The sequence below is a fragment of the Syngnathus acus genome, chromosome 21, assembly GCF_901709675.1.
Source record: "Syngnathus acus chromosome 21, fSynAcu1.2, whole genome shotgun sequence".
In the NCBI taxonomy this organism is placed as follows: Eukaryota; Metazoa; Chordata; class Actinopteri; order Syngnathiformes; family Syngnathidae; genus Syngnathus; species Syngnathus acus.
Genome location: NC_051105.1, coordinates 9,239,357 through 9,255,645, shown reverse-complemented (window position 1 = coordinate 9,255,645; position 16,289 = coordinate 9,239,357). Strand labels below are relative to the sequence as shown.

General features: G+C 42.9%; 1 protein-coding gene across 1 annotated transcript; it reads right to left on the bottom strand.

The window, feature by feature from the left end:
* Positions 1-82: 82 nt before the first annotated feature.
* LOC119139762 (indian hedgehog B protein-like) lies at positions 83-5,405 on the bottom strand. Its single transcript, XM_037280709.1, has 4 exons — positions 4,554-5,405; positions 3,507-3,664; positions 3,310-3,413; positions 83-1,696 (listed from the first exon to the last, which is right to left on the bottom strand). The coding sequence occupies exons 1-4, from the start codon at positions 4,857-4,859 to the stop codon at positions 1,032-1,034; spliced, it is 1,233 nt and encodes a 410-aa protein (XP_037136604.1). The 5' UTR covers positions 4,860-5,405; the 3' UTR covers positions 83-1,031.
* Positions 5,406-16,289: the final 10,884 nt, after the last annotated feature.

Here is a 16,289-nt window from a genome sequence, read left to right as displayed (position 1 = left end):
TGTAGAAGAAGATGAAAACACAATCTGAATTGCTGTCCGTGGTACTGAAAGCAAGCATCAGCCCACCCTGACACCAACTCAGTCTCATTATCACCTGCTCGTTTATTTACCCGTTGTGCTTAAAGTGTCAATACATTCTATTAACAAGCAGTTTACCTGCGGCATTACATGGAGTTACTCATAGTGATTTTCGTCATGCTTTATCACTTAAATCTCATTTTGCTTGTAAAGAAAACATATTCTTGTTTGTAATAACTTTATGTTAAATATAAAACAAATGAATGCACGATGTTACCCCCTTCCCAAAAATACATTTACATTCTTAAAAATAGATCTTTAAATAATTTCTCAGAAAATAGCTTAATATACACATTTGACAAATCTTTGCGTATCGGTAAACACTATACCGCAAAGTGTCTTCATGAAAATACTAAAAAAAAAAAATATTTTTCTCCATGAAGCATTTGCATCAAAAGCTAGTTAGAAAACGTCATTCAGTTAAAACATGGATTCGATACATGTTTGCCAGGAGTTGGTTTGGAATCTATGGATGCAATGAAAACGGTCATGCAAAGGAAAGTTATCAAGTACAAGGAACTACAAGGAAATAACGGCTATGGAGCATAATATATAAACAGCTCGAATTATACAGTAGTTTAATACAGCCTGAGTCAAATGTATTTTGGTAAGATACTACTGACCGGAAAACTGAGACTCAGAACGTGTTAATCTATGATTTGCCTTCCGACTCCCAAACCTCTTGACTGTTCTGTTTTCAAAACGGAACATTAACACGTCAGTCGTTTTAAATGCTAAGGTGCTCGAAGGTAAAACTGAATGACAGAATGAAAACTGAATTCTGACACCATATGGAGTAATGATTGATAGGATTGATAACACAAGATTTTGGAGTGCAGAGAGACCACCATTATACTGCTTTAGACTATTAGTTAGTTGCTCAAGATGTTTCCCAACACATCCACTATTTTGGTTCTTAAATACAAGCTGATGTCAACATACTATTTCTTCTGTCAGAGTCCTCGCTCAGTTCCCAAAGGGTGGAAGTATTTGGGGCCCAGTAGCGTTTCCCCAACTCTCTGTAGAAGCCAGGCGTACCAATGCACTCCATCAGTTTGTTGTTCAGCAGGGCCCATGAGGGTGCGGACGAGACGCAGCGGAGCTAGAACCCAGTGGGCCAAATGATGATTGTCCACAGCAGCGTAACAGGATGCCAAAACGCTGTTCACTACTATAGACCCGTGCTGGGTCAGTGGGGCATACAAGCCAGTGCTTTGCCTCTCCTCGACAAAAGTCACGACAGCTTGAGTCGTCTCAGTTCCTTGCGAGGTCAGAATACACTGACCCGGCTTCACCTCACTGGCAAAAGTTGTCCTTACGTCATCTTTGTTGAGTCCGTCCACACAGTCAGTGACAAAGATGAGATGCGCCGCCGTGAGCGTTATATTAAGTCCAGTGTTGGTTCCAATGAGGGTGAAGATCTTTGTGACGTTAGTCTGGAGATCCAAAAAGGAGAGTACCGGACTGTAGAGAAGTGAGCCAAAGCCGTCGGTTGTGGAGGAAGCTAAAACGCGGTCACCGGGATGAAGGTCACGCATCTGTTTGGTGACTCCGCCCTCGAGGGTAACTTGAGCATCGCCTGGGAAACAACCGCCAGTTTTGGCTGCGACAGAATGTTCTGTAAAATTGAGATGGGAGAAAAATCAAGATGTGGATGCGATCGTACGGATGCATTTACTTTGTTACTGTAAACACGACAAAACTAAAATAAAACCTTCTCAAAGGAGCCACACTTGAACTTCCTCATATGGTAATCTGATCCGTCTGTGCTCCATAAATCAAGTGAGACTTTGACACTGACTAAAGGCCAATGTTATCTCAGCGGATCAGCGACTGACTGTTTATAACGTCTTCAGCGTCTTTTTAGTCAGCATTCTTGCGGACATATATACGATCACGTCTTCATCAAAATCATCAAAAAAAAGTGGCTTGTGCTGACTTCAAATCATTCCAGTGATTCATTCATATCTAAAATGTTAAATGATAGTAGAGATGCTGATATAATACTAAAGTTAGCATAGCGCACTAACAAAAATGTTAAGTCTCACAAATAAACCGATGCATTTTCGATGCATTTTTGTTCTTGAGTGACTCGTGAAAGCTGTCATAGACGGTAAAACGGTGTTTACTTCCCTGTTGCCGAATACTTTGGAGTAAAGTGGCTCTTTAAGACACAGTGAGACGAGGTGGCAAGAGAAGGTAGTCAGCCAGAGGTAATGGATAACCAGCAGATTGTATCTAAGCATGGCCTGGGGTCAAATAGACGGGAAAGTACGTTTGGGGGGAAAAAAAAAAAAAGAAAAGCAAGTGAAAGGTTAGCACAGCTGAGGGAGAAAATTATAGAAAATAGAATAAATTAACTTTTCACACCAGTCACTGGAATCAAATAAATTTGCTTGACTGATTTAAATCCAACCCAATCTCATATTTGATTGATGCATGTGGGTGTCTTAAGTATGTCTCAAGGCGGACAAATATTTGTCAAAGGTGTGTATGTCTCTAAGTATGTGGCTTGCAGAAAAGGAGGTCTGCAACTAGGAGGTGATAAGGTTCAGATAAGAGATCTGAGAGAAACCTACCGAGGGAAAAGCAACGGCAAAACAAAGAGAGAGTTAATCATCTCACAGCCTACTAACCTCAATGGACTGCTAGAATGTAGCTTGGCATCAAATAACTGGTGGTACCAGACATGGGCCTCCAAAATGTCTTAACAGTTAGAATAGCTCACAATGGAATGTGTTCAACTATTGTTAGCGCTCAAGCCACTCCATGATTTGTGTTTCATCAAGGGACTTGCTTCAATGTTACAATCGGTACCTTATCAGATACGCTTCTAAATAACATACAACTATCAAACTAGCAATTCATTTGCAGTGACAAAAATGTACATCTTGGACTGATCACAACCATAAATAGCCATTAAGGTTAAACTCAACCCTATATACATCTTAACCCGAAACCCCAACCTGATTATTTCTGTACACACTGAAAAGACATTAAGACTTCTATTAACCTATCATGCTGTGCATGTTTTAGGCTTGTGGGAGGAAGCCAAAGTAGCCACAGACAACATGCAAGGCCCCTCCCGACTCAGATGAAAGGCAACAATTCTATTCAACTGGACCAACTCCTTTTGAATCAGATATTATTAAAAATGTAATTTTGACCTTGCAAGTATCATTACCATCATTACTGTTTCATAAAACAATGCACAATAGTTTGCTTGCTCACCTGACTTGACGCTACAATGAATATGGGCTTTGGATTCATAGTAGACCCAGTCAAATCCAGCTTCGACAGCGAGCCGAGCCAACATGGCGTACTTGTTTCGGTCTCTGTGAATATGAACATAGCATCAAACTCAAGACTTCATGTTTGAATTCACCCATTGCTTTTAATAAATTGTTCTTGTCTTGTGCAATGCACACCTGTCTGAGGTGGTGATGTCCACAGCACGTCCCTCATAGTGCAGCGAGTCCTCCGAGTGATGGCCGTCCTCATCCCAGCCTTCTGTCACTCTCAGCTTCACACCATGCCACATGTTCATCACAGAAATGGCCAGGGAGTTCAACTTGTCTTTACAGCGCTGAGGGGGAGGTGCACACAGGAGATTAGGAAAGTCATTCAAAACAGAGCAAGGCAAAGTGAAACGTTGTAGCAATCAGTTTTTGTCATCACCTTCTAATTCACAATAGAAAGCGACTTAATTTACAATGTAATATTTGGAAGGGGGATACGCCAGAAAAGTAAAATAAAATAAACAGTTTGACGGAAACTGGTCACTGAAAAGCTATTGCATGCACACATTTTAATTTATTCTCCCAATATTGTTAAAAATAATATTTGTGTGCCCGTGTTTGAGGACAACTGGGCAAATTAAAGCACAGGAGCAAGGAAAAAACTACTTCTTTCACGTCTTCCCTCTGCTCTCGCCCTACTGACGGCTGATGCGCCAATGCGGAACTGCGCGCGCTAATCGGCGCTGATTACCGCCACCTGTCACCCGCTGTTTAGGAGGTGTATATAAACGCTGTTTACAGAGATGCTCGGTTTTTTTCTGCTTCGACACACGCATGCCTGCACCCTGTTTCTGCTATGCCACTTGATTCCTGTTTCTTTTGTGCACATGCGGCGTAAACATTTAAAATAGTACGTGCCAGAAAAGCTGTTCATCATTCGGTTAAAATCCCAGCTGCCTTACTCCGGAACCAAAACACCGCGGGTGAAGCTATGAATCAAAGAAATCAATCATTTTGGTTTAAATATTTAACTGACAGCAAACATGGAGCGCATAGTTTGATGCAACTGTGAGGTTTGCGCCTTTTGAAGTGATTCATAGACACGGTTAACCATACATGACCTAAATCACTTGCATGGGACAAATGCGTGTCTCTGTCCGCACACGAGCATTGCAAAGTGTTCCCAGCGCTTCTCTTCCTCCTCGTCTTCCTCTTCACAATCTTCCTCTTTCTCACCTGGGTCATGAGCCTGTCTGCGCCCGTGTCCTCCTCATCCTTGAAGATGATATCAGTGTTGTAGTTGGGTGTCAGCTCCTTGAAGCGCTCCGAGTTGCGCGTAATTTTCCCCTCGGGGCGCCCGCTCGCCCCAAGCGTCTTCTCGGCCACATTCGGGCTGAATTGCTTATAGGCCAGCGGGATGAGCTTCTTCGGAAGCCGCCTCTTGCCGTAACCCCTCCCCGGTCCGCAGCCCTCCGAGGCAGGTGCGAGGAGGAGCACCATGGCCCACAGAGAGGCGGTAAGAAGGAGGAAAGGGGTCCGCATCGCCCCGGGAGGAGGGAGCACTCTCCCGAGGGAGATTTGCGTCTTCAGTGCGTCTCCGGTTCACCTGTCGAGTCCATGGTCCGGGACATCCGATTGCAGTTTGTCCCCCAAATCGCGCTACTCCAGCTGGCACCTCAGCATCAGGGCACCATAAAAGTCCACTTAAATGGGAATGTTCGCAGGCTCTGCCCTGGAGAATCGACGTTGAGTGCGCACTGCGCAACTGTAAAGTCCGTGGATTTAAACAAACAGGTTCAAAGTCGATGAGGTGGGTGAGAGAGAGAGCGAGAAAGAGAGAGAGAGAGAGAGAAAACAGCAGTAACTGCGCGTCCACGTTTTTAATGTGGCGGTCCCTCTGTCTCTTCTTTTGCTCCGCGGAAAGTGTCACACCATCCCCCGTGGATTGTAAGCTTTTTGATGCTCCCTGCAGTGAGAGGACTGCGCGCAACAGGCTGCAGCTTTCCACTTGAATCCACACCACTTGAGTGATCCACGACGAGCTGTTACCATTTCAGACCGCACCCTGCCAGTCCTGCCCTCCTCTCCCTCTCTCCCTCATCTGTCCCCGCTTTGCCACCCACCCCGCCCCTCGACGTGGGCACAGTGCGCACGGGAGAATCCTGTCCACACGCTCGCACTTAGACGCACGCACGCACGAACACTGCACAGCATTGCAGCCATGTAACAAATATCAGCTTTGGCCTTCAATGCCGCCACTTATCACTGTCAGCTTTGTCTTTGTCCCCTTGTTATGATCTGTCACCATTAGATTCTTGGAGGAGGAGCACGGTGCACTAGAGGTAAAACACGTCTGCTTCATAATTCCACGGTTTGGAGATTGAATCTTGCATTTATGGACCCTGCAGTGAAGTGAGTCATCCTTGGACAGAAAAGACCTTCACTTAAAAATATTTTCACTTAATGGTTGAATTGTCCAAAATGTCTTGAAAAAAATAATTACAATTTAGGGTGCACGAAGGGGGCTAATCTGACCCAAAGGGTTTGGTGCTCTTGAGCAAGGCACACCAAGAAACTGCTCCTTGATTACCCTAAATTGGCCCCTGCTCCAGTTTGTCATGAAGTACAGAGGATAGAGTTAATTGATTAAAACAATCATTAAGGACTTTATTAGAAAATACCAGAAGGTCGAATGTCAATCGTTTGAATATATACATGTATAAATGGTAGACAGTCTGAATCTGAATATTGGGTGGAATATGTCATCTGGTCACTGGCTGACTAGCCAAATACCTAACTGATCGTCTTTTCCTAAACACATTAGTTCAAGTAGCCCTGGCAATTATTCTAAGTAATAATCTCGATTAATTGAATATACACAAACACGCGTGCACACGCACACACGAGTGGCTGCACACACAAATGACACATTCTAACACACTTGTTTTTAACACCAGCAAACACAGCCCCTCTAAATTAGCTCCTCAAATATTTGCCTGCCGAAATTCAGTGGTCTCCCCCCAGTTTCTCCGGCCACCTCCTTTGAATGAGCTGAACTGTGCACAAGACTGAATGTCCACACACTTTATGTTTTATTATTTGCGAGCGTAAACACCGTAAAGTATTTTAGCAGCGCTGCTACGTTTCATGTCGCTCGATGGAAGGCAGACAACAAAGAGAGATTCACATGAACGGCAAACAGCCAAACATAACCGTGTTGACTTTTTGAGCTGAAATAGAACATCAACCGGCACTTGTGTAGAACTTTCCGAGGAAATCAAAGTTTGTCATAAAGGTGTTAGTGTTTCTTTTGAGTTGCTTCCAGCTTTGTGAGGGAAAAGGCTCCCATATATATATAAAATCTGAGAAGTAATTATTGCTTTGGAGACCCGGGGTCTAGCTGCAGAAGTCACTGCAGACAAAGAAACACTTTTGCTGCTCCGTTGCAAGAAGCACAATCATAAACTCATTCAACTCCACTCAATCAGTGATCCATGAGGACAAATTGCATTCCTGCTGTTGTTAAGATTACAGCTTGTAAATCACATTGTGGATGTTAAACTGCACCAAATGGGATTCCTATTGGGATAGTATAGAGCACTTGAAATGAATTAAATAAATGACACAATGAAATATTAAAAAGAATTTGATGATTTATGACCCCACCCAAAAAAATAATAATTACTCACTGCAGGCCTATTGAATCATGTTGAAGTAAAATACAATGTTGCTAAGTGTTATTCTTGTGTGACAGCATGAAAGAAAGTGTTTGTTTTGGATTGTGGAATTTCCGAATCTAAATTAGACCTTGAGTGTCTCAGATCTGTTTCAGTTTTGTGTAAGACTTGTAAATAAATGTAGGGGGTTAGTATTTGCTGGTAGCCAGCAGATTCCTTGGAAGTGAGACTTGGCTTTCACCGTAAGTGTGTCGTGTGTAAATGTTATTGATCAATGTGTTCCAGTGATCTGATCCGTCAGTGTACACATCAGGCTCTGACAGATAATCATAAAACTCAAATATGGTTCCTTGCCCCAAGTTGACTTTTGGTTTCTCGTGCTTTACATCCAGTAAACGTTCTTCCAACTGTGCCATTTCAAACGACATGCACAACTGCAGAGGCACGGATTCTCGAGCATTCCCGCGCTTGTGCGCTCATGCGTTCAACCGCACGCATGCAACAGCGGCAACCGTATGCAAATTTGTGAGTATCCACATTTGCTCGACCACATGTTTTCCTGCGACTATCACATTTAGTGGCTGTGCGTGAGTGTGTGTGTTTGTGTGTGTGCCATCCTTCCTTTGAAGATCATAAATACGGGCGTGGCTCCAGCCCGGCACGCTGCCTATTCGGCGTGGCTGTCGACAATGCTTCAGAAGTGGTCACATTTTCTCATCCATCCTTCCTTCCTTTCATCCGTCTGTCTCCCAGCTCGTCTTGGCCTCAAGAAAGGACGCCGTAGTCTTTCAAAGAGGAAACAATCCCATCAGACCAAACCAAAACCGTGGCCCCCTTCCTGGCTCGGTTTCCTTTTCCGTGCGCCTTTCTTGACGGACACTATTGCTATGGATGGCGTCCTTTAAGGTATGAGCTCCGGCACACACGCAGGCCCACAAACGCACGAGCGAAGCCACGCATATCCAAGGCATGTGTTCACAGCGTACATTCACATGCTCACACTCACACGCACAAGAAAAACCCAACCGGCACCACTCTGCTTTCTCATTGATGTTTGTTAAAGTTATTAATTTTCTCCGGGAAATAAGAGGCCACAGTGGCAGGACAGAGGAAGATGGGTGCCAGGCCCGTAATCTCTTTTGGCTTTTATCTACTGACACTGGAGCCCAATGAAACACCGAAGAGGGCCTTTACATGGGCACTCGGGTTACCCACGCATACCCAGGGCTGTAACCGACATAGATTTTGACTGAAGAAAAAGGCAGGAAGAGAAATGAAAGGAAATGTTGAGGAAGAAGTCAAAGCAAACAAGATGGGGTGCTCAAGAAAACTAAACCGAATTAAAACGGGCAATGTGGAACACGTCGGAAAACTGGGGTGTAAGCGAGGAGGATTCGAGGGGGGGTGAGAGTGACTACATGGCACATTATTTGGTAAACAAGTGAGTTTGTGTTGTTTTGCAGCCAGTAGTAGCTAGCGTGTTTGTGGCTTGTGGCAGATTGTCGTAATGGGGGTTAAAGGACGTTATGCTCAAGGTAACAGCAGCTGGTGGCTAAAACCGCCATCCCTCTTCCTCCTCCTCCTTCCCTTTCTGTCCCTCCACACACACACTCCAGAGCCCAACCCCTGACCACAATAAACACCTAAAACTACTTCTTTATACACAGGGCCTCAAGTATTTAGAGGGGTTCAGACCAGAGATCTGGGAAGTCTTAATCTTCCAAGACATGTGGATAAAATGTGACTGGGTGTCTGCTGGGGAAGCGCAAATCCTAACGGTGAATGAGATATTTCGGAGAAAGCCGTCGGAAGCCACAAAATCTTACTACCGACAATAAAGCGAGGAATCACCGCCATTCTTGTAAAGGCGAACTCACTGTAGTGCATTTGGGTCAAGGCAAAGTAAAAGCAGGATGATATAAAAGTAGAGTACAGGCTAAATGTGGCTCAGAGTTAGCGGGTATGGCTAGCCACCGCATTGCTAAAGCAAACAAAGAGCTGGGCCAAGGGACTGAAGTTCACTGCCGTGATACCGTGCACATGAAACACCAGCGTACGCAGGTAGACACTCTTCCGAGTTCAAGCGTTCATGTATGTCGTCACAAGATACACGCATGAATATTCCCTCGGAAATATCTGGCTGTACAGATGGACACAAGGAGTTGATGTTGGGATTGCTACAAGTACAAACACTAGCCAGCTGCACACAAATTACTACTTCTTAATGCACTTGAATCCCATATTAATAATTACATGCGAAAAGTCCCAAAATAGGGGACTTTGGGGTTGGGTCCGAGAAGAAGCTTTTGATTCTGCAAGCATATTTGACAATTAATTGGTCAAGTTTGGATGAGGTTCATTAATAACAACAACAGTTTGGTATTAGGCCAACAATAATGCAGTCAATGTTCTTTTCATGTCAACTGAGGTTTCATTCTCCCTCATTCCCTCTTGCTCTCTTTCGCTCTCCTGAGTGTGTGCCACATCTGTGGGCTCTGTGGTGATGTTTCTCCGCTCAGAATGGATTCACCAGCTCAAAAACGTCCTTATTATATTTATATTTTACTACACCGCGAGGAAAGCCTTGCCAGCTGGGCTAAGGAACCTTGGGCAGAAAACAAGGAGAGAGAAAAGTGGGGGTGGGACAATTGACAAGCAGGGGGAAGATGAGTGGAGGGATAGAAACAACAAGCAAAATAGAAAGAGTGGATAGACGGATAGGGAACGAAGGTGGAGACGACAAAAAGGCAATGGATTCTTATGAAAACTGTTGGATACTAACGCAGTTCATAATTTTCGACTCAACCAATGTTGCCCCACTCTGAAACCATGACGGACGTTAAATTGTGAATGGCGGACACGACCGACAACAAACAAGCAGAATTATTACTACGTGTAATTCTAATCGTGAATCGTACATCGGTGTTGTTTACCGAATACGATGGAACACGGCAAACATTTGAACAGTCATTGTTGTTGTTACTCATAAGACTCCAAAACACAGTTGATGTGGTTCCTTTTGAGTTAAGATTGATTTTCAAATTAGAGGGATCTACATGGTTAAGTAAAGGCTGTACACAAAAATAAATAATCCATCTGAATCTAGTTTTTATAAAACGTTTTTTATCTGGTCTTTTACTTCTGTAGTTCAGTTTGTAAGGGGCCGCACGAATCGGGCAGCTGAGACTTCCGGACTCTCTCGTACCGTTCCGTTCCATTTCCAAGGTATCAAAAAACATCTCGACATCCAGTGACAAAGCAAGGAAAAAGGTTTTGTGTTTATGAATTGAAAAAGGAGGGAGGAAATGAGGAAGAATCAAATTTCCTACTAACACAATTACGTGCTAGGAAGAAAGAAACACAGAGGAAAAGAAAACAGATAAAGACCACAAGAAAGTGGCGAGAAGGCGAGACAGAGCAAATAAGAGAGATGGCCTGCTCAAAGACTGGTACTGATCAGTGGCTCTCTCTGTGATGCCGCTGCCAGTTTCCAGCCCAGCGATTGGTCAACTGCATAACTCGGAACATGCATTGCCACAATCCCTCAACGCCACTTCAATGCCACCGCACTGGTTCACCACTCTGTGGCTCCTACAAATGCCGGCTAGCATGAGCAACATATCAATAAATTCATTACACATTGATTTGAAATTATTTCACACGAGTGTTATTTAGGGCACCGGACTCTCAGGTCATCTATGTAAAAATAAACAGAAAACAAGTGAAAAATTTAGAAGATAAAAAAAAAACATCCATAGAATTAAATGTGAAGTACGGTGAAATCACTGAGGAATAGTGCAGGGTTTTTTTTTGCTCCCAGGCTCCCTCTACAGGTGACATGGGTAAAAAGGTAACAGAAGCTAAAGCAGTAACACCATTTCTCAGTGTTATAACAGCATGTCTTAAAATAAACAATCATGTTTGTGTGTGGCAAGCACGACATACAATTCTGAGGAGTAACTTTGGCGCAGACATTTGCGCTAAAGCTACGTGAGAGCAGTCAAGGCAAAAGCATAGAAGACCACAAAGTAGGTTACCATGACAATGACAGAGACACTATTCTCCTTATTATAAGCCACTGTACCATCAAAATGACTTTGAAGCTTTTATTTTAAGAGTAAATTGCTACATATTATTGCTTTAAGTAATTGGAAGGCTACAAGTGTGCTGTGAGTCATTTCGATGAAGAACTACAGAAATAATTACCGCAGAATTACTGTAAGTCACAACAATATTGCTGCAAAAATAAACTTAAGTGACCTCCGAGGAAACACTTGGATTAAAAACAAATAAGTCTTTGGTGCCCAGATTAAGTTCAACTAATGAGAGGAGGAAACATCGATTATTTTGCTGAAACAAAGGATGAAAACAATTCTGGCATCGCTCGTGAATTTAAATCACAATTGGTTAAAAGAAAAAGACCCATTTATGTGGTGTGTCGGTGTTTGAACACAGCCCTCGGGATTTGTCGTCTTCAGTTAATGTAATTTTCAGGATATTTGAATTGTGGGAAGAAGTGTACAAACCCATATAAGCACAGGAAGAACATGCGAGTCTTTTTAAATGTGCTGAGTTGTATATCTTGAAGGAGAACTCAACCTGTTAGTCGATATTGCCAACCTAAGAGTGAGCGTGAGGAGTGGGAAGGTTACAAACGTAACGGAAACACTGAGAAAGAGCGACACACTGAGCATTAGGGGCTCCGCTAACCAGAAACGAGGTGACTCAGACAAAGTCAACATGTTCGATGACATCACTAACCATCAAGTCCAACGTTTGAGCTTGAAAAGCTTTGATTTACCCAAACAACCTTTATTTGTATAAACCCACATAAAGGCGGACGCGTCAGAAAACCAGAACAATTGGGAGGGTAGGTTCCATCAAAAACATGTTTTGATTCGAATCATCACTGCATACAAAAACATTGGGGAAACCCAAATGTTAGCTTAAAACGCTACTTTGAAACCCTAACTCTAGTTTGAAAACCTGACTTAAGTTTGAAACTCAATGAGAACCCTAACCCTAAATCGGGTTTAAAAACTAGGCTACCTAATATAATGTGTGAACTCTGTGCATCTGCAGGAATCGAATTTTGTGTTTAGTACATTCTAACATTGTGCCATACTTATTCCCCCACAATATGAGGAACATTAAGAGGGGTTTGGGGTTTGAAGCTGCGGTCGTCTGAATAAGGGGTGGGATCGGCAGCCGGGGGTGTCGGAGTGTTCAAACCGGCAGCCTCTAATCCTGACACGATGCCTCTGCCAATTATAAACGCTTCAAACACGACCGGTGGGAGGAAAAAACATGACCAGGGAGACCAGACGTGCGCCGGGGCGTATTTAGCTACATACAGGCAGACTGTAATTATATATTTGGGCAAAAGAGAGATTTTGTGACGTTGAGTGAAGGCAGGTGGACGGAAATGCAGAAACTAAGTAGCCGGCTGGCAGGAATTACTGTAAATGATTGATAGTTATTCAAACTGAAGCAAAGGCTAAACCGGTCTTCCGAGATTTGATATAATGAATAGGATATTGGGAATGCAGGAATCGGACATGCCACACCTCAGGTGAAACCAATTAGAAAAATAATGCTAACATGTAGTTTTCTTTTCAAAATGTGTGTCCTGCTTGGTGCAACCTGACACACCTTGACCTTGGAGTTCACATTTAATGGGCTCTTTTGTTACTATTTGTGTTATCTGCCCCTTTTTATCATCAGTTTTCCTTCATCACATTCCGGGAGGTCGGCTACATTATTAAATTCTGGATATGTGCAGCTGCCATCATGGGATCATCAAGCTATTTGATGCGCTTGTTGTCTTTACCTTGAATGTGATTTTCTAGAATTTTCTTTCAAATCTCTTGCGACAGCTATTTTATTTGTATCTTTCATGACCGCTATCATTATTAGCAATGAATGCCATGGCATTTATCTCTCAGCATTTATATGATGCATTTTGAGATCAACCAATCCTGGTTTTCATCACCATCACATGTCCAGTCTTCAAGTTATGAAAAAGCCAATGTTGGACGAACTTGGCAAGTCAAAACATTCCACAGTTTGACGTAAGGCTGCTTGGACCGTACATATCTGCTGCATACATTAATTCAATCGCTTGAAATAGCTTCCCCGTAAATAACACTATTCAGTATTTGTACAATTAGATGTTTCTGATCACGTGTTTACATCGATATAACGTATAGACCCGGTGTCATTTCATTTCTGCACGCTAGGACATAAATCTTGAAAGAATATAATTTAGTGTCAACCGCCAAGATGGTGTGCTTCCGACTGACCATCATTACAAGGATTGACACTGAGTCAGCGCCCGGGATCGGCTCCAGCTTGCGGATGTCTGAAGTCCTCATGACACATTTGTGGCGTGTCAACGTCTGTATGTTAAGAATATCTCCCAAATTGATCTAGTTAATGTTTTTACCTTGAATCCACAAAACACATTTCCTCAACATGTTTTCATGTCAGTCACTAGCGTGCTGTTCTTGTTTACTCCTTTGTGAAAGTCTGACATCATTACAACCGCAGAGACCAAATAATAGAGTGCGCTTTAGACATTCGCACACGCAAACAGACCTCCACGCACACACCTCATGCCATCCTTTCATCGCACACCACATTCACACTTCCTGTAAAATCCTGGCCTCCTAAACGATGGCTCGCAGACCTTCTTCTTGTGGGCTGCCACGTGATAAAGAGTCCTCGTGTCATTTAATGAGCAAGCATCCTGAGCTGTAGTTCTCATTTTGGTTTTAAAAGGCTAAATTTTGGTGAAAGTCCTAAAATATACCATTTTAGTTTTATCACCGTTACTCCTTTCCCCAAACAAGGAATTTTAGGTCAAAATACTTCCTGCTGATGTATATAATCTCCTATATTATTTCCACATCCTGTTTTTGTGATGGGATTATAATTTATCATGCAATGTTACCATAGACAAGGTTGGGACTAGCAGATTTCAGTTATGTAAACGTTATGTGAAGCAAAACGCAACACCTTAAAATGAGAAGCACAAGACATGATTCATTGTTGAATTTCTTGTTTATAATTTATTAAAGCCCAAAGGTGATCTTTTGTAATGTTCCACAATTGTCTCCATCGTAAGTAATCGTTCCATGCCCTGGCTAAATTGAAAACACTGGTGGATGATTTTAAAAACAGGATGAAGCATAAAATGAGCTTTCACCACAATAAAGTAAACTCCCCAAAGTGAAACTCCCCCGAAGTTGTATAATTTAGACTTAATAAACACTTTCTTGAGAAATATACATCAAAAGTCCAATTCTGTTTTTTTGAGTTTGGTCATGCGACATTTGCAAGATGAGCCGTGATTGGTCATTACATGAGTTCCTGACTAACAGTGATGTCATTTTCAGTCGACAGAAGTAAAAAATGGCCGCCCCAGAAATGGATAAAAATGGGTGTATTTCCTTTTTCTTTTTTTTTCTTTTAATCTGTGATGATTTGCTGTGTTGTAATATAGTCCCAAGGTGATGCAGTTTTTTTTTCTTTTTTTTTTTTGCTTACCCTCCAGAAATGACGTACTAAATGCAATGTGAAATATTTTTTCCTCACCCTGTTTTGCTATCGCCAAAACGCATCTGTCAAGCAGAACATAAGAGTGTGTTTTGGTACGTATACAATCACGCACACACAGGCACACACACACACACACACACACACACACACACACACACACACACACACACGCACACACACTTACATCTTGCTCCCAGCAGATGTTTCATCTGCCACTGCCTTCCCAGAAACCCACAAGTGAGCGCATTTTCCCGCCGCAGGGTCGGGGAGTAAAACCATTGGAGAGAAGACCGCAGTGCTCCAACAAAACTCCAGAGGGAGAAAAATGTACAGAAAAATCTTTCAAAAAGGAAAGGAGGGGAAAAAAGCAAAGGATTTTCTAATCCGTCCTTTATTGAGGTGGCTGGTTTTCGGCTGGGCAACTTTTTTTTTTTTCATGTGTGAGAAGGCTGGCCTGTAATTTGGGTAGCCACGGCGACCAGAGGGACTTGTAATAAAACGAAACTCTATTCTGGGATGCTCTGTAATAATGGACGCCACCATCCACTCCTCTTGTTAGAGATGGAATGATGAATGGAGGGATGGCGATGGATGGACGTATGCAGTAGCATGAGGAGGGCGGGGGGCAAACAATAAGATGAGCCTGATTCGGCTGACAGACTCACTTCAGATACACAAATAAACAAAAAATTGAAACGTATATAGAAAACAGCTTCGCGAATATTAAATAACCTTGATACATCACTCACTCCGGTTTACACGGATTCGGTTAGGTCATTCTTAACTTAAACTCAGATCGATCCACGTAAGGGCCCTAACGCTTTACAAGATCTTGTGGTTGGATTTCTGCGTTCAGACACCTCTCTATAATCTCCACGCCATGTTAACAGTCAGACATTACGCCAAAACCATAATTAGGAAATGACATCGGCATATATCCTGTCATTAGAAGTGTCTATTGCTATGGCATTATAATTACATTTTAGTAGGTTGTTATTACACCATTTAGAAGCTGTCCGTCTTACCCCAATCTCCTCCTTAATTGGTTAGATTGCCCCCAAGTCCGCCCACCTCTTACATGGAACATTCCAGTGGTTTCAGATTTTTAAGATGCGGAGTATTATACAAGAGACTAATAAGCCACGGAATGAACGAAACGGATGAGGGAACACCGACGGAGGGCGGAGAAAGAAAATTGGTTAAGGTTCATTTGACCACTTTTTAGACATTGAAAATGAGGGGTATGCTGTTAAAACAAAGGCCCAGGGGGCCACAAAAAAATATTCAAACCAATCTTTTCATGGATAAGGGAGCCCGACCAGCTAAACAAGAGTTAAGAAAAACATTGGATGATAAAAGATTGTTTTTAGGGTATTTTATGGCTGATTTAATACACGGGTCCAAAATGACCCGCTAACACCACAGATGGCAGCAGAAAGCTAACAAAAGAGGAAGGTGAACTTGGTAGTGCAAGAAATATTGCAACGGTGAGGAAGAGGAACTTTCCTCGCATGACAGATTCCCTCCGCGCCAAGTGAGGCTTGTCCTTTAATACCCAGAGGTCTTCATGTGGCTTCTCGACGAATGCGCATAAAGCAAAAGCTGACCACATCACTGCCGTGCTGCTTGTTAAACTGCGTTGCTCACACTCTGTGTGCATGCTCACATGTCTATGTGCGTGTGTGTTAGTGCTCGCTGGCGAGCAACATCTGTCAGGCAGAGCACTCAGTCAGCC

Bases quoted from the DNA above. Each gene is read 5' to 3' on its own strand.
- LOC119139762 (XM_037280709.1), bottom strand. From the start codon at position 4,859: ATGCGGACCCCTTTCCTCCTTCTTACCGCCTCTCTGTGGGCCATGGTG. The intron at 3,665-4,553 runs GTGAGAAAGAGG...CCTCCCCCTCAG, and splicing joins CAGACAGGCTCATGACCCAG to CGCTGTAAAGACAAGTTGAA. The intron at 3,414-3,506 runs GTGTGCATTGCA...TCATATTCACAG, and splicing joins GACATCACCACCTCAGACAG to AGACCGAAACAAGTACGCCA.